The sequence below is a fragment of the Delphinapterus leucas genome, chromosome 4 (assembly GCF_059928025.1).
Source record: "Delphinapterus leucas isolate spDelLeu-1000000601 "Yukka" chromosome 4, BTC_Dleu_Yukka2, whole genome shotgun sequence".
In the NCBI taxonomy this organism is placed as follows: domain Eukaryota; kingdom Metazoa; phylum Chordata; class Mammalia; order Artiodactyla; family Monodontidae; genus Delphinapterus; species Delphinapterus leucas.
This window is the reverse complement of record NC_143132.1, coordinates 42,743,448-42,762,350: the sequence shown is the minus strand read 5'-3', so window position 1 is coordinate 42,762,350 and position 18,903 is coordinate 42,743,448. Positions and strand designations below refer to the sequence as shown.

The window sequence follows — 18,903 nt, the reverse complement described above, 5'->3', positions numbered from 1 at the left end:
GCATGAATGTTGGAAATATAATGGAAACACTCACACATCTTGGTTTCAAATGGTAACTTTCAGGATGAAAGATCTAATTTTTTAAAAGCTCATGTTAGCCATCCATTCCTTAAACTTAAATTCCTTTTAGCAATCTGGGTACTGATATTTCAAATAGGACTTGAATCCATTATAAGAAGTGCTTAGGTAAAGTTTTCTTATTAATTTTTACTTTTTTTTTACTTTCATAAAACATTTTTTCTGAATAAAAAAAGCAACAGATATTTACGTTGATAAATTCTGAATAAAGTAGATGGGGCAAAAAATTCTACCTTTTTCACAATTCACAAGATAATAAATATACTGAATAAAAACTGCATAATTTCTTTCTTTTTCTTCAATGTTTAAACCAGTATTTCTAAATTCTGTATCAACATCAACTAACTCACCAGGAGGAGGAGGTGGGGGTGGTGTTGGACTCTTAGGAACAGAGTCATCTGTATTAACAGGTTCTACACGGTGGCTCCTTTTCATTCTTAGCTTCTTAGTTTTCTTTTTACTGTTATCTGTAAGAATATAAACATGAAACTTTATGCCTCTGTGAAGAAGTTACTTCTATAATAAAAACTAAAGAACAGAATTAGAATATTGATATTATTATTACCATAGGAATATATCTTCAATTCAACTTAAAAATTGTTACCAATAATGAACTGTGAACTTGCCTTTACTAAGAATAAATTTTTAAGTGATGGTTTATTGGATGAATGATGAATATGACACAAATGGCAAAAAGCCATATTTTAAGTTCTATGAAAGGTGATTTGGAATACAAAAAAAGTCCATATTTCCAAAAGTAACATTTTTTTCCCCATATATCATACTAAGTAAATGGAATTATCTAGCTGCAGGGATTTCCATGAAACTCAGAATGACCTGGGGAAAAAGGAGAGGTATTGGTTTGTCTCAATAGGATATACAGAATGATTCTAGGTATAAGCCCAAGAATAATCCTTTGAAATGTGAAAAAACACCCCAATCAAATCTAAACACATTATCCATGAAAATAACCCCCAAATAAGATATGCCCAATATAAATATATGTAACCAAAACTCACACTGTTAGACGTTACAGAATTGAATTTGTAATCTTTCTAAAAATAACTATTTACAGATTCTCACTTAGGCACATATGAACATTTTAAGTGCATCTGTGTTGTTAACATGTAAACTTTAACAACGTGAACCAGAATGGCATAGTAGTTAAATAACCAAACATCATAGTCACTGAAATATTTTCACTGACAATCCCAAATTGCTAAATTTATATATATAATACATTTTCTAAAATGGAAATTATCTGTTACACAACAAGCAGCCAACATCTATGAAACCTATAAAGCAATGAGAAATACAAATATATTTAGAAACATTATTTTTCTAAGTAAATTAGTATCACTTGAGACATTTTACTCTAGATAGAAACAGAGACATCTTTTTACAATTAAAGCTGTAAGCTTTACAGCTGGGAGAAAGGAAAGAGAACCTCCAGAACCATATGGTACTTTCGGATGGGCAGTAGAACAGGGTCATGGACAAGCATAGGATACGAAGCAGAGGACCTGAAGTTGACGGAAGTGTGTCTCAGTACAGCCACAGATGAGACATATGATCTTAAATTACTCAACCTCTCCAAGGCCCTGGTTTCCTATTCTGTATAATGAGAATAATATACCCGAGGACCGCTATGGTAAATAGCATAGTGCTGTGTTAAATAATATTTTCAAATCATCTACCAAATCATTTTGTTCTTTAACAACATATTAGTGTTTGAAAGAGTTCTTCCAATATATTGAGAGGCCACTTTAAGTCTACTTTTTGTTTTACCCTGTTGATAGAGCGATATGGGTACAAATGTGGCTACCCTAACTTCCCAAATTACAAAACTATAACTTTCAAATCTAATTATTTCTATATAGCAAAATATCCATTTAGCTAATCTGCAGCTCAGGGACTGAGATCTTATTTTCACAAACTCTTTGATACTGTACAAAAATTCTTATATACCATGGAACCATATTGCTAACTAGGAATGGCAAGGAAGCAATGATTATTGGGTATTTCCCATGTGTCAGGCCCTGTGCTAGGAACACCATACGGTTACTTTTATTATAAGTAAACCTAAAAGCCTGGTGAAAAAAAAGATGACAACCCCATTTTAGAGAGGAAACGAGGACTGAAGAACACTATATAACGTAACATATATCTAGTAGGTGAGAAAGTCTGGATGCTACCCCAGGATGTCTTGAGTCCAAAGGCAGAGGCTCTCTCTATGATACCAAAAGATGTGAACTTCCTGTTAAATTACATAACCACTTAGAAAAAGTAAAATAATTATGAATTGAAGATGTTGTATAATATTAAAATAAGAGTAATATGGCTATTTGATAAAACTTTCAAAATGTTCAATTGATTATGTCTGCATCCTATAGAAATAACAAGCAAATGAAGGAATTGATGCTGATCATAACATTATGAGGATTAAGAAAAACAAGACAAACCTCCAAAAGCTTTAAAGGTTTTAAATATGTTCCAAAGATTCCTGGGGCTGTGCAATATTCCAAATTTTTGAAAATGAATTTTCAGCTGAAATTCTTTTAAGTTACAAAGGACTAGATTTTAAGGCATCATGAATAAAAACATAAATTAGCAAACTGACTAATGATTACCTAAAATTCAAGAGAAAACCATGATAAATAACGCATTTGGAGATGAAAAATCTTGCGATACATTTTTTATGAAAATAATCATGACAAATGAAAGAGGTATTTTTAAGTTTTATATGTATTATTTATGTTATATGTAATATATAAAACTTAAAAATAAATAAAATAGATATAAAAATAAATAAGTATATATATTTTTAATAACTAGATTTATCACCTGATTCTGATGACTGCTGGTCTGTCTCATCTTCATTTTCCAACTGCTGTGTTAATGCCTCCTTATAATTTTCTACTATTCCGAACCCATTGTTTTTTTGGCTACTGTCACTGATCTGGCTCTGTGTCTCTATTTGCTCATGCTCCATTTTATGTTTCAGGGGACAGCCATCACTGTCTTCCTCCACATTTTGCCTCTTTTTCTCTCTTTCAAGTTTTTTTTCATTCTGACAAAAATGAAATATATCATTTTTAATATAATAGTCATATCTAAGATAGTATTAAGGGAGAAATCAAATAATCCAAGAGCATTCTGTAACTTCCAGGCAATGTGATATTTCTATTAAAAAATTATTTGTTGAGTCTATCATTAAAGCATGTTAATTGTCAAACATTCAGAAAACAGAGATAGTATAAAGAAAGAAAATAAATATTACCAGTAATTTCACAATCTAGAGATGACCACTGTTTGACGTATAGTCACAAAGACGTGCTTTTCTTTGCCTACCCCACACATGTACAGACATACACCATCCACAAACATACATAAATGTGACTGATTGTCTATATATACATATTTATGTATATTTTTAAACAAAAAAGAATTGAAATTTTAATTTAAGAATATACATTTCTTTCTTTGTCAATGAACCTATAAAGTGCTTAGAATATTGCATAACACATACATAATAAAGTGTTAGCTATGAAAATATTATATAATGCTATATGTGTAAGCCATTACTACTTTCATCAATTATACAATCGTTTTGAATGGTTCTATCATCTTATTTTACCAATACCCAATCAATGGACAAAGAAGTGATTTTCAACCTTTCACTATTATAAGAAATATAATTATTGAATTACTTCTTTAGAATAAATTCCTAACAGTCAAGATGTTGGATCAATGAGTAAGCACATTTTAAAATGTGCCATACTACAAACTTTCCTTCAGAAAAACTAAAGTAAAATTACACCACAGGCAAAGGGTTGAGAGAGTGTATCGTTTTTTTTTTTTTTGTCCTCGCCACTCGGCACATGGGATTTTAATTCCCCAACCAGGGATCGAACCCACACCCCCTACAGTGGAACCACAGAGTTTTAACCACTGGACTGCCAGGGAAGTCCTCCCCGTGACATCTTTTTTAATGCTTTTTTAATCATTACCAATCTTTTACATCTCTGCCAAACTAATAAATATTTTTTACCTCAGTGTTGATTTATCATTGAATATTTTTATTATCAATACAACTGAAGATAAGTTATTAAATATGCTTATTGCCATTTTAATTTTTTCTTTAAGGAACTACCCATGATAACCCAATGCTCGTTTTTCTACTAGAGTCTCATTATTTACACAGTAATTTTTTAAGGGTTCTTTTTTTGTTGTTTCCTGGGTCTCAAATATTTTTCATTAGGATTAGCTTGGGTTTTTTTTTCTGTCTTTAACTCTGTAGAACATCTCTTTAAATATTGAATATAATACAATCTACCTATTTTTCACTTTATGATTTGTGGCCTCATTGTCCTGCTTTGAAAGTTTCAACCTCCTCCAAGTATATACCAATGTCTAACTGTATTATGTGAGTATTTTTAAGTCTTCTTTTTTTATACATTTAAGTCTTTTGAAATTTAATTTGGTACACAGTGTTCAATAATTCTACTTTTTTCCAAATGACTGTTCAGTTGTCCCAATATCCTTTTCTCCCAGATTTGAAATGCCACATTTATCTTACACTAAATGCTTATATATAATTTGGTTTGTTACTATTGTTTCATTGATCTGTTTGTCTATTCTGGAACCAATATCTCACCATTTTTATTGTCTGTGATAAAATCAAAGGAATGAATGTAAGGTAATATTTTAAAGGAGAAGTTTTACGGGGAAGAAAAGAAAATTTGCCTGGTGAAAAAGAGAGACTATGGATAATTTATTTTCATTTATTTCATTCCTTTACTGATGATCTTCTTAAAATTACTGTATTTTAAAAGCATAATAACTGTACTTTCCCCATGCCACTAATTAATTCAGGGACCTCAATATAAGATGTTCTGTGCTGTATACCAGTATTGTTCATATCTTTATATTGTGAAAAATACAATGTTGGTAGAAGTGCTAAGGCCTTCTAAGTAATTTACAACCATGGTACTATAAAATAATTGGTCATTATTTATAAGGTGAGCTTTATTACAAATATAGAGTAAATCAATGTTTCAAAGTAAAAAACCAAACTTGATTTTCTTTTCCTCTACCAATATTTTTAAAAGAATATAAAACTTGACAAACACCATATTTAATAGTATGGACACAAAACAATAGCTCAAGTTATTAAGACTGCTTTACTAAGAAAAGCATACGCTTAAGGTAAATGCAATGGGGTTAATAAAAAGATTAAATACAGCTAACCTTCTAGTATCTAACTAACTTCAGACCAAATATCTCATATTACCAACTATTTGGCAAACACAAAGCAACACCAAAAACTCTACACTCATCTTCTTACCTGTGGAGCTGCCTCCCTCCTCAGCAGCAGCCCCAAGGAAGAAATAATCATCCACCTTTCCGGATGAGTACCTGTGTGGAAGGAGGCAGTGACAGGGAAGAGGAATAGAGAACATACAGGCGGGTCCAGCAAGCCACCTGCCACATTAAGCTCTGAGGGAACGGAGAGGAGATTTAGGAAGCTCTGCCACTGAGGAGGCATAGCTGCTGAAGGTGATTAAAGCAGGGCCAATGCAAACTCCAAACACCAGTAGCAAATGAAAACAAAGACACAGAGAGACAGACACGGACACACATACACACACACACACACGCACACATAAAACCCCATAACTTCTTCATGATTAAAATCTACACATTAATTTTGGTAAAACTTCTGACATTTAAAATTAAAATAAATAATATTCAGATATAAGAGAATTTATTATAGTCTCAAACATTAAGTATCCTAGGAAAATAACTAGAAAATCATTTATGTACTATAATGCACCATAAGCATCTAAATATTACTGTAAAGGGATAGTAATAGCAATACAGGGATAAAGATAATGTAAATATGAGTAAACATACTATTATATGAAATAAGTGACAAAAAAAATTTATCAGAACAGTAACTGTGATAGTTGCTACATTCAATCTTTATTTTCATTCTCAGTTAATTCTGAAGTCATCTTCCCTTTTTATACTAGATCAGAAGGTAAATCTGAAGAGGAAGAAAAAGCAGCAAACCTTTAACCCATCTCCCCCATTTAATTTCTTTTACAAATAATCAACCTCTGGTGAAATACTTCTATCTCCCTGCCTCCTTTCTGAGCTTCCAACTTTATAACTTAAGACATAAAAATTACATTTGCCACCATCCATACCTCAATGATTACAGATGCTATCGGCTGGAAAGGATTAACAATAATTGGTTCTGGGTCCAACTCAGCCAGACCACTGGTTCCATCGAGTTCAGCCTGCTCTCGCTCTCTTTGTTCTCTATTGTTTGAGGGAAAAAAATCGGAATTCCTTATGAGAAAATGCTGAACCATGTTTAAGAACATTTCCAATAGGTTTAAGGCTATTGAGTTCAGTAATTTAAACATCTGGACATGGTTTTGAATTACTGAGAGATTTTCAGATATCTTTATGCAGGTAACAGGCCACAATCCCCATGTAAAGATTAATTATTTGAATTTTAAAAGAAAGAAATGCTGACAGGACTTCCCTGGTGGTGCAGTGGTTAATAATCTGCCTGCCAAGGCTGGGGACATGGGTTCGATCCCTGGTCCGGGTAGATACCACATGACGCAGAGCAACTATGCCCGTGCGCCACGACTGAGCCTGCGCTCTAGAGCCCACGAGCCACAACTACTGAGCCCGGGTGCCACAACTACTGAAGCCCGCGTGCCTAGAGCCTGTGCTCCACAACAAAGAGAAGCCATCGTAATGAGAAGCCTGTGCACCACAACGAAGAGTAGACCCCGCTGGCTGCAACTAGAGAAAGGCTGCACGCAGCAATGAAGACCCAACGCAGCCAGAAGGAAAGAGAGAGAGAGAGAGAGAGAGAGAGAGAGAGAAAGAAATTTAAAAAAAAAAATGCTGACAAAATGACATTCCCTATGACTGAGTTCTTAACATCAGTGATGCATATTAATTATTTTTCTATGTAACAAAGGTTTATATTTATCAATTTATTAATTACCCTCCCAAACAAATGCTATCCTCTTCACTGATGTTAACCAGATAAATAAGTCCTGTTGTTAACCTTCATCTTAAGAGCTGTGTCTAGTTATATATCATAAATGAACTAGATAACAACTGTTGCTTTGCATAAGTAGAAGAGGCTATAGAAATAAGCTGCCCTATATCACTTAGATTAAATAAGTATTTCTATATTAGTTACTACTGAGAATTTTATTACTCTGTGATTTAAAGCTAATGTTGCCCCATAGATGAAGGTAATAAGTTACTAAAAGAAGCAGCTGAAGATAGAAACATAAGTATTGTAGATCTGCAACTAGACTGTATAACAATAGTATAACAATGTCAATGTTCATTACTATGGCACTTATTAATTAAGTTCTATGATGGAAAGATATATACTTTCATTCTGAACCTAGGAAGCCAAAATTTAGAGATCTGCAATTTGCTACTTCTGTGACCTTGGATATCTATCTGGATACCTGAGCCTCTGCCTTCCCATAAATGTGGATAAAATACATAGTTCATAGGGTTATTTCAGGTAAAGTAATATATGTGAAAGCACTCTGTATATAAACATACTTACAGGACAGTCCTTATTTTTTAATTTTTTTTTAAATTTATTTTTATTTTTGGCTGCGTTGGGTCTTTGCTGCTGTGCGCAGGCTTTCTCTGGTTGCGGTGAGCACGGGCCGCTCTTCATTGCAGTGTGTGGGCTTCTCATTGCAGTGGCCCCTCTTTTTGCTAAGCACGTGCTCTAGGCGTGCGGGCTTCAGTAGTTGTGGCACACGGGCTCAGCAGTTGTGGTGCATGGGCTTAGTTGCTCTGTGGCATGTGGGATCTTCCCGGGCCAGGGCTAGAACCCGTGTCCCCTGCATTGGCAGGCGGACTCTCAACCACTGCGCCACCAGGGAAGTCCCAACAGTCATTAATGTTACTCATTTATTAGTAAGCAATTTCAGGTATCTGGTATTAATATACTATTTTCAGATACCAATAATAGCTTGTTTTACTGTTTTTTCAAAAATATCCAAACCAACAAAAAATCCAAACCTATTAGATTGTATTTAACAATAAAAAGTTTTTTTTTAATTACTCCTGTCTAAATTTAATTATGCAGTCTCTGTTCAACAGAAGAGGACTCAGACCACAAGTGGCATGGCTAGGAGAAAGGAGGAAAGGCAAATGGGGTACCAGAAAAGCCTGCCATAACATGACCTGGAATATCTTTATGGAAAAAGTAAAAACTTGAAAAAAAATACTAATTAGATTTCTTTTACCCAACTCAATTTTTTTGTTCTTTTTGTTTTTTCTAAGTAGAGAAAAAGCAAAGAAGCCTTTAGAAAAGTATGGCCATATACTTTATTTTTATAAACACACGGAAGGCATATTTGTATGAATGACTGGTTGTACTGAGCTTTATATCATGAAAATATACACTAGAATAGAAAATAAAGATTCTCATAGGAACTAAAACCTCATATTGTTATCAAGAGAGACTGAGATGACTGACCTGCTCATGTTATTGAGCCCTTGAGGACAGAAGAGTTATCTCTCCAAATATTTTCCTTTAAGTCCTATCTCTGAATTAAATGAAAGATACCAGTAATCAGAGGATTTCCTTGACAACATAAAGGAGCACCTCACCAAGGGCAGTTAGTGGGTTCTTGCCTACCAGGCTGCAACTGTTAAAGCAAATGGAAGGCCAATATTACTTAGGTAGATGGAAGACCACTTTGGATCTCACAGGAGCTCACTTAGAAATCTTTTTGTTTCTTCCCTCCCCTGCCATGTCAGTGGCGAAAGAAAGAGAAATCTTGGGATTAAGAACTAAATTCAACTTCTAATCAAATCTGAGTACTTTCTTCTAGCATTAACATTATTATAACTGATTCTGTGGTAGAATTTACATAAACATTTTTTTTTAATTTAGAGTTTGCTAAACTTATTTTTTAAATTTCCCTTTAGGCAACATATTTTTAAAATAATTTTAAAAGCATGTTTTAAAACCTGAGATAGTGCAATTTAGTCCACTTTCAGACAAAACAAGTGTTGAAGATCAGATTTTGCTTCAGCTGGCTGATCCACTAACTGCTTACCTTCTATCTTTGCTGAGACTAATGAAGGATTTCTCAGTCTACTGACATATTCTTTGCTATGGGAAACTGTCCTGTGCATCACAGAATGTTTAGCAGCATCCCTGGCCTCTTCCCACAAATAGATGCCAATTGTGCTATCAACCAAACTTAGAACCCTATCAACCAAACTTGTGCAGGTCTACAGAAATAAAAAATTTACCTAGTATCTTCCTTCATACAAAAAGAGGAACCTAAATAGACAAAACTAAAAAAATTATTAATAAAAGTGTGGTGTTTTTGATTTTTCATATGCACTGTGCTACAAAATTAATCTACTTACCTTTCTTCTCGTAATTTTCGTACTCTCTCAGCCCGCTCTCGGTTCTCTTGTTCCTCAAGAGCACGTTGTTCTGCTGTGTCTTTTTGGATGCGCTCATTTAAGGCATCAAAGTCTCTTGCAATGATATGTAGCAGCCAATAAAGGCCTTTTTTAATGGACTTGTCAATTTTCTTTCCATATCCCAAGACTGCTGAACAAGGTTCCTTAAAAACAGCAATTTATTTGACTTAAACATTAAAACTAAAAGATCTCTACAAAAATTTATTGATAAACCATTAAGATATAATTACTGGCGAATCAAAATTAATTAACCCATTAAATTAATGATATGAAGCACCTGCTTCAACTTACAAAACACACCCTTGAAATGATCACTACATTAGTATGTACGTAGGAGTGGAAATATTTTATGGATCATATCTGTAAGTTTTGAGAGCGATTATGACACAAAAAGTTGACAGTTAAATTTTAAACAAACTCACTGACAAAACTGAACTTACAGAAGAAAAACACCCTTACTTATTAAAAATCGCAGAAAGTTTTAATTTGTTATACCAGGGAATTTATGGCAGTACGCATCTTTTTTTTTTAACATATATTTATTTATTTTTTGCGGTACGCGGGCCTCTCACTGTTGTGGTCTCTCCCATTGCGGAGCGCAGGCTCTGGACGCACAGGCTCAACGGCCATGGCTAACGGGCCCAGCCGCTCCGCGGCATGTGGGATCTTCCCGGACCGGGGCACGACCCCGTGTCCCCTGCATCCGCAGGCTGACTCTCAACCACTGCGCCACCGGGGAAGCCCTTTTTTTTTTTTGCTGCACCGCACAGCTTGTGGAATCATAGTTCCCCAACCAGAGATCGAACCTGCACCCTTGGCAATGAAAGTGCGGAATCTTAACCACTGGACCGCCAGGGAGTTCCCAGTAACCATCTTTTACGATTGACAGCCTAACAATCATTTTCTGAAACCAGAATAAATGATTAAATCCTCAGTCCATCTTCTCAAGACTGTATGATAACTCTCCTGATATAATTTTTTTAAATTCATTATAAACTTCCCCTAAGTATAAATTTTGTATTTATACTTTTACCATTTTATAAAATTTATAGCACGACATGTTTGTATAGCTTACAGGTCCTGTCAGCAATGTCTTAAACAAAGAGCAAACCTAAAGTCTTTGAAATCATGAAAGATAGCTTATAGAAGTCAGTAACAACTAAATAGAAAACAAATATCACTGTAATAAATAATATCAAATGAACAGTGAGAACTGTTAAAACACAGTGAGAACAGGTTAAAAAATTTTTTTAAAAACACTAATAAATTATTTTGTTAGCTACCTACCCCCTAATTGCTTATCACCTTTACAAAAACTAAGTTATACCGAACATAATTCATAGGGCAGAAGAACCCCCAAAACTTACTATTTGACATAAGCACTTGTGCTCATTGACCAGTTTTTCCAGAGACAGGCATTCAATCACATCAGCTTCTCCTAAAGCCCCTTCCTTATCTTGTTTATTTGCCAACCTAGAGAGACATAAGTAGTTTTATAGCAAATATATAATCAGACAGCCACTTAAAAGACGTTTTGACCATGTTCTTATTCCAAAGTTTTAACCCTACTCATTACAGAACATACTGGTTTTAGAGAGTAGTGTACAATTTATTTCTTCATTTTTCCTTTTTATTGCCGCTAAAGTAAGTCTGTAAGAATTGGCCTATAAAAGGGAAATCAGGTAAAGAGAACTGTCAAGAAAACAAGCAATAGGTCAACAGGCCAACAAAAAAAGTACAAATAGAAAAAGAAGTGGACTAGTTTCCACAGCACTCAGCCATCAATTCCAACTTTCACATTAATTATATCCTTCTCTTAAAATACACTGCATCATGATGTAAAGGCTCTTATCCCATGTCCTTTTCTTCTTAAATACAATCTGTATCATGTTTTAAATACCCAAATATTCATTCAGAGCTTGTATTATTTGAGCTCACCTGTATTTCCACCGTGTGAGTGTATCCACATAAATGTGCAATTTACTGGAGAAGTGAGGCCACTTTTATCTAATTTACTTAGCATAGCACTGTGCATAGAAAACCTTACACTCAATTAGGAACAAATTGAGGAACAACAAATGAAAAAAACAAAATAAGTTTAAAAAAAATAGGGGGCTTCCCTGGTGGCGCAGTGGTTGAGAGTCCGCCTGCCTATGCAGGGGACGCGGGTTCGTGCCCCGGTCCGGGAGGACCCCACATGCTGCGGAGCGGCAGGGCCCGTGAGCCATGGCCGCTGGGCCTGCGCGTCCGGAGCCTGTGCTCCGCAACGGGAGAGGCCACAACAGTGAGAGGCCCACGTACCGTAAAAAAAAAAAAAAAAAAGGAATTACCACAAAATACCACTATTTGCCTATCAGATGGCAGAGGTCAAAAAGTTGAATAAAACACTGTCTTGGTCAGGGTTTGATATATGTTTCAGGCAAATATATATTATTTAATAAGTACATAGTAAAATAAATCTAATGAACCCTATCACCTATCTTTAAAAATTATCAGTTTTGTACCATTCTTGCTCATCTACGTATCTTCCACTTCCCCCCATCAGTCATATCACGTCACCCCATAATTTAAAAATTAAAAAATATTACAATATCACTATCACACCTAAGTTCTTAAAAAAATTAATATTCCTCAATATCTTTTTACAAGTGCTATGTCCAAATCCAGATCCAAACCAGATACATATTACAATTTATTCTTTTAATTGTTTTTGAATCGGTATCACTCCCGACGCCAACACCTCCCATTCCTGCAACACTATGACCAACACTTCTTTTCCTCCCATGACTTCTATCTGTAAAACAAAACAAGTCATTGTTCTATAGAATCTCCCATGTTTAGGATTTGGCTGATATCTTCCTTATGAAGTCATTTAACATACACACCCTGTATTTCCTGTATCTAGTAGTTAAATACACAGGCTGGATGGCTTTCAAGTTGAAATATTTTGGCAAGCATATTTCATAGATGCTGCTAGTACTTAGGAGGCATTTAATATCTGAGTGCACCACTTTCAGTGATGGTTAAATGGATCCATGGATTCAGGCTGCAGTCAGCCTGATTTGTCCAAAATAAAGTTTTCCATTAAACTTTCATCTAATGGTTTTAGCAACCATTAATGACCTGTGTTTAATACCATTATCATATAAGTGGCTATAAAATCATGACTTTTTTAGTTCTGTATTCCATTTGCACTAACTAGCTGGATTTTTGCTAAAAAGTAAGTTTTCATTAACTACTTGGTGACTCAAGTACAATTCAGAGAAAAGTCAAGATAAATATTTGATCCTTTGCCTTCATTTCCTAATTTTCATAATAATGAACTGATGTCCTATTAACCTCCAAAGGTGATCAAGTTGCTTTCTTTGGTTTGTGGGAGATATCATTATGGACTCATGGATTTTTAAAATATATTAGATGTTTCAACTTATTATAGTTACTGTTCTTTTTGAGGCTTAAAGTTACCCATTTTTGGTCAGTGGGAATCCCTTTTGTGTTGGCTCCTGTTTTCTTTTGGTACAACTCCAAGAGTCTTTGATAGCTTCTTTGCTTTTTTGTAAGAAACAATGGTCCGGACCTGAACTCATCCAATTCCCTAAAGAGCCCTGGTTCCTTTTAGTATGAACTGGTATTTTAAAGACCACAATCTGGGCACTTCTGGACATTTATCGTTATTGACTTGCCATTGCTCCTAGACCATTTCAGTGGACAAAGTTAGGAAAAATATAGATTTTAAGAAAGAAAAAATTAAGTCATGAGGTCATACTGATTTTTCCATTTTAAATCAAATATTACCAAGTTTTTACTTAGCTTCTTAATTTGTATCTTTTTCCTTATGCTGAAAACTACAGTTCCTAATAACGCCATCATTAACTATTTGCTCTCTCCTATGAGTTTCAACATAATAATACCAACATTATTACTAAAAATAACACTACTTAATGCACATTAAGATCCCTTTGTGGTTATTCTTGTCTATAAGATATATCCCACAAGAGATGCAGTCAAAATACTGATTCTAGAATTATTTGAAGTAATCCTTCTCTGTGCCGTTATGCCACCATCAAGATACAAAACTAGGTTCATTTGTTTCAGGCTGCTTTTGTTTTTTAAAAATAGTTTTATTCTTTACGTTAAGATTTAATTTTTAAAACACTTATATCGTTCCAAATTCAAACTATAAAAACAAAATGAAATCAGAAAAAAATATTTTCCCTCTCTATCTCTTTTCCACTCTTCTTCCTAGTCTCCTATAGGTAACCATTTTCATTAGTTTTTTTTTCTTTATTGATTATTATACTATTTTTAATTGTGATTTACAATGTTTCAGGTGTACAGCAGTGATTCAGTTATACATATATATGTGTACATATAAATACTTTTCCAGATTCTTTTCCATTATAGTTTATTACAAGATATTGAATATACTCCCCTGTGCTATACAGTAGGTCCTTGTTTTTTTTATCTATTTTATATATAGTAGTATGTATCTATTAATCCCAAATTCCCAATTTATCCCTCCCCTCCTTCCCCTTGGCAACCATAAGTTTGTTTTCTATGTCTGTGAGTCTATTTCTGCTTTGTAAATAAGTTCATTTGTATTTTTTTTTAGATTCCACATATAAGTGATATCATATATTTGTCTTTCTCTGACTTACTTCACTTAGTATGATGATCTGTAGGTCCATGGTCCATCCATGTTACTGCAGATGGCATTATTTCATTTTTTTATGGCCTAATAACATTCCATTATTTATTTTTATATATACATATACATATATATATATGTATATATATATACATACCACATCTTTTTATCCATTTATCTGTCGATGGACATTTAGGTTGCTTCCATGTCATGGCTATTGTAAATAGTACTGCTATGAACATTGGGGGTGCATATATCTTTTTGAATTAGAGTTTTTGGTCTTTTCTGGATATACGCCCAGAAGTGGAATTGCTGGACCATATGGTAACTCTATTTTTAGTTTTTTGAGGAACCTCCATACTGTTCTCCATAGTGGCTGCACCAATTCACATCCACCAACAGTATAAGCGGTTTCATTAGTTTTTAATTCATCCTCCCACTGATTTTGTTTTTTTTAAATAATATAAACATGTACATGGGGGAAATGGTATTTTAAAGACCACAATTTGAGCACTATGGATATTCACTGCTATTGGCTGGTTACGGGGTGTTTATGTGCGTGTATCTCTACCCTCCTGTTCTTCCTCAAAAGTTAGATGCACTTTTGTGCATCACCATGCTTTTTTTAAAAACAGTAAATCCTAAAATTACTCTGAAGTAGTATAAAGAAATCTTATTTATTACTATACTCTTTATTAATGAACAAAATGTTCATTATATAGATGTTTCATCATGGGTTGTTCCCAATGTCTTGATTTTACAAAGAGGGCTGTGAGGAATAAAGTGTGTGAAGATGTTATTTCTTATTTTGGGAAAAGACTCCAGGAAGTAGGACTACTAAACCAAAGAATAAATACAGATGTTATTTTGATAGATATTATAGCAATGTCCCTCCTCTCACCCTCAAATCATAACAACTCAGGCAGAGAAAAAGGGAATGTAAGAAAATTTAGTTGTGTGAGAGAAATTTTATTTCTGATTTTTCCTACAAATATTTCACTCTGGTAAAAATTAATTTTGAATTGTTATATTGATATAATAAATAGCATAACATATAGTGCTGTACAATTTTAGTTTTTGATATGGAAAACTATGAAAGAAACTTAAAAATAGCAGGCATACTAAAAAGAAAGGTAAGGTGGCAGGTTTAAAGACATGAACTCTTTTCTGGCTGTTGTAGTTCTGAAATTTGGTAATTTTCTGAGTTAAGTTCTTGGAATTCCCTAAAATAAGATGGAATTAAATCATTTTAAAGTAAACTGAACAAAAAGCCTTTACCCAAGGTTCTTTCCATTCCTGTTTATTCCAAATTCCATACACTTAGCAAGTTTTCATACCTAAAGAAAACAAAGTAATCTTTGCTTAATTACGAACCCCCTCTTTTGTGAGTAATGTACTTTATATGTAATATAGGACTGGAACTACAGAGCCTGTGCCAAGTACATCTAGGCAGTTTAACAAGGACTTCCTGTTACCAACTAGCTCCACTGAAAACAATCTTACTTTAATCTAAAGAAAACGCAGCTAACAGGCAGAACTGGATTCTCCAGGGGTGAGGTAAGAAATTTGTTCTTCTCATTTGATATTAACAACAAAACGATAACTTTAACTTATTTGACTTCATTATGTGGCTTTCAATTAAGTTAACTAAATGAAAACCATACAGAAATTATCCTGTGAACTATAAGACAGAGACAAATAAAATTTGAATAAAACATTACAGATGGTACTCAGTTTTTCTCTCACAGGCAGGACTCTAACTGCGCAGGTGGAAAAGCAACAAAAGGAACAAGACAAAGGTAAACATACCACTCTTTTTTGTACTTTTTAATGTGAGACTTCCAGAGACTGAAATCTGTGACATTTAAAAAGAGCCCAACAGATAATTAAAGTTACCTGTTTTGCTCAGATTTGGACCAGGCTACAGGCAGCTAATGTGCTCATATATACTACTGATATGCTGAATGAGATCTGGGTTTAGAGTTCCTAGAAATAGACCACCATAAACAAAATCAACTTTTTATTTTATGTCCTTTAAAAAAATATCTTTTCATTTTGGAAACACTAGAAAGTCAGACCCTATAAAAACAAACTTAAAATTCTTCTATAAACAGACTAAATTACTCATAAAATGCTTGCTTTAGAGGACACTTTTCCATTTAATTCTGAAAAGAAGTTAATGCCCAATATGACCATATGTATAATGTTTAAAAATTTAAGATAATTTTCTACAAGGCCTTAACTTCTTCATTATAGTTTCCCAGAATCTTTAAAATTAACTTGAGGAAATTAAAAAATAATCTTGCTGTAAAAGGACTACAGTAAAATATCAAAGTAGTCAATTTTTTTTAAAGTACTCAATTTTGAAATGTTTCAGCTAGTGTACTGAAAGTACTTAAATTATAAAATTTAATATCAATATTACATTTGATTTGATAATTTAAAAAATTTAAGTCAACATCATTTAAATGCAACATACATAGGTAGGTCTGATACTTTCAAAATTAAACAGTGTATAGAGGCTTAACCAAAACATGTTTTATTTTTTGATATTTCTTCAAAGTTATTTTACAATTGTTATGTTAGATTTTAATATATAACCCATTTCAAATCAAAATAATAATTATTATTTATAAATGTTTTAAGGGTAAACTTGAAAGTTGGCTATGTAATACCTAGAACACATTATATTTGTGGCTATGTAGTTTTAAATTTAATATAAAAATAATTTTACATAAGTACAGCTTACTTTAATCAGATAAGTGAGAGTTCAAAATTACATGAGTCTTAGTATTTAAACAAAAATGGTCTTGTTACATTAAATGAGTTAATTTAACAATTAAGTTATTTACACTAAACAAAAAATAGAATTTAAAAAGCAGTGAAAGGCTGCATTACAAAAAACTGTCTGATAATTTAAACTTAGATAGAATTTACACAATTTGTAATAATTTTTTTTTAAGTTTGTTTTCTTCATTTAAGTAGCCAAAGAGGTGAATATTCCAGTAACAGCTGCTTTCACCTTGAACGAGGGAAATGTTGCAACATGTCTTCACACACAAAAGCAAAAGAATATTCTAGTTTACGTTAAATAAAAACTGGTTACATTTCTTAAAATATTTAATCATTATAGTAACTATAAAAAGAAATGTCTTAGTTTAAAAAATCTATAAATTTATAAAGTATCTATCCCAGGGCATAGTTCTTAAAGTACTAGATAATTTTTATTCATATTTCTGTTCCTGGAAATGTTCCCTGTCTATAATAGAGTGGAGAAACTTTTATTTGAGTCATACAAGTTTACTTTCGTATTTCCAAAAACAAATTGTCAAACTTGATTACTATATTTATAAATTAGTGTTCTTTTTGCAAATATCACATTTAAGCTCAAAGATACAGTTATTAACAGTAGAATTCAAAACTGTACAGCAAAGCAGTAAGTTAAACATGCTGAAAGATGGCTCACATTTGGATAGAACTCTTCGGATATTAAGAAAATAAATTTAAGGTAGAGAAAAGATTGCATAAAATGGTAGTATCATCAATTTCACTTGCCTAAGCAATTAAATGATTTCACAACTATGCACTTAATATTTTATGCCTTCTTGAACTCTGTCTCTTCCAACTTTTAAATTTTAATATGCTTAGATATGTCACTTTGCTTATAATTTATGAAGATAAAAGATTAAACAGTTAAATGGGAAATAGTTATACATGTAGCTGTGCGTATGTAACTACTGGAAAATGCAATTTATGTATAGCATGCACCTGAATACCTACATTAGGTCAGTTTCTGCACAGATGAATATAAGGATTTAGGGAACATTCTGAATTATGTTAACTCTGTAAAGATAATCACCTATGACTTTCAGTGAAGATGCACAGATACAGAAACTCCTCCTCTTGCTAGAAACGTAGAGAAGTGTTTGATATAATCTTAAGGGGAAAAAAAGACAAATTTCTAAACTACATCATTACATGTGAAGTAAGAAAGGGAAATTTCCAGGTGCCAGAAATGAAGAGGGAACACATTCATAGCCAAGGTGGAGAGTAGGAATTAAAGCTAACTCCATGGGCTACAAGAAGAAAACACTTTTATCTTAGAGGCTCGGGTTTAGAGTTTGTTCATAATAGGGAACTAAAACTGTGTTTCCTATATGAAATAGTGGACCAGAAAAAGAACAGCCTGTATACAGACACAGGAAAGTCTCTGTTGGCTTGTCCAGGAGTACAGCAGGGAGTGAGGGATTCACTCAGGCTACAAAATCACTACAGAAAATTCAGGCCCTTATTTATACTACCTGGGCTATAGAAATCACTAGAGAAAAATCAGGCCCATACAGTCAGCCCTATGTACCTGCAGGTTCCACATGCATTGATTCAACCAACCTCAGATGGAAAATACTCAGGCAAAAACCCAGAAAGTTCCAAAAAGCAAAACTTGAAATTTCTACGTACCAGCCACTATTTAGATAGCATTTACATTTTATTTACAACCATTTATATACCATGTACATTGTATTAGGTATTATATGTAATCTAGAGATGATTTAAAGTATGCTTTTAAAGTACGTAAAAATATACAGGAGGATGTACATAAGTTATATGCAAATACCGCACCATTTTATATGAGACCTAAGCATCCGTGGATTTTGGTCTCTGTGGGG

General features: G+C 33.4%; 2 protein-coding genes across 18 annotated transcripts in view; one reads left to right on the top strand and one right to left on the bottom strand.

Annotated features, from left to right (window-relative positions):
- The window catches only part of ARL13B (ARF like GTPase 13B), a 75,784-nt gene that overhangs the window by 12,675 nt on the left and 44,206 nt on the right, over window positions 1–18,903 (bottom strand). For 3 of the 4 annotated variants that reach the window (XM_022581414.2, XM_089910402.1, XM_089910401.1), the window contains 5 exons: window positions 10,956–11,061; window positions 9,529–9,731; window positions 6,291–6,405; window positions 2,923–3,148; window positions 429–545 (listed from right to left, as the gene is read on the bottom strand). In XM_022581414.2, the coding sequence (XP_022437122.1) occupies window positions 429–545; window positions 2,923–3,148; window positions 6,291–6,405; window positions 9,529–9,731; window positions 10,956–11,061 (767 nt within the window). Of the gene's footprint in view, window positions 1–428; window positions 546–2,922; window positions 3,149–6,290; window positions 6,406–9,528; window positions 9,732–10,955; window positions 11,067–18,903 lie in introns of all 4 variants that reach the window. The other variant, XM_089910403.1, reaches the window with a different exon arrangement.
- Window positions 15,640–18,903, top strand: part of STX19 (syntaxin 19) — a 48,607-nt gene continuing 45,343 nt past the window's right edge. For 7 of the 14 annotated variants that reach the window (XR_016392974.1, XR_016392977.1, XR_016392975.1 and 4 more), the window contains exon 1: window positions 15,800–16,035. The gene's annotated coding sequence lies outside the window, so the exon portion shown is untranslated. The other 7 variants (XM_089910412.1, XM_089910409.1, XM_089910407.1 and 4 more) reach the window with 5 other exon arrangements.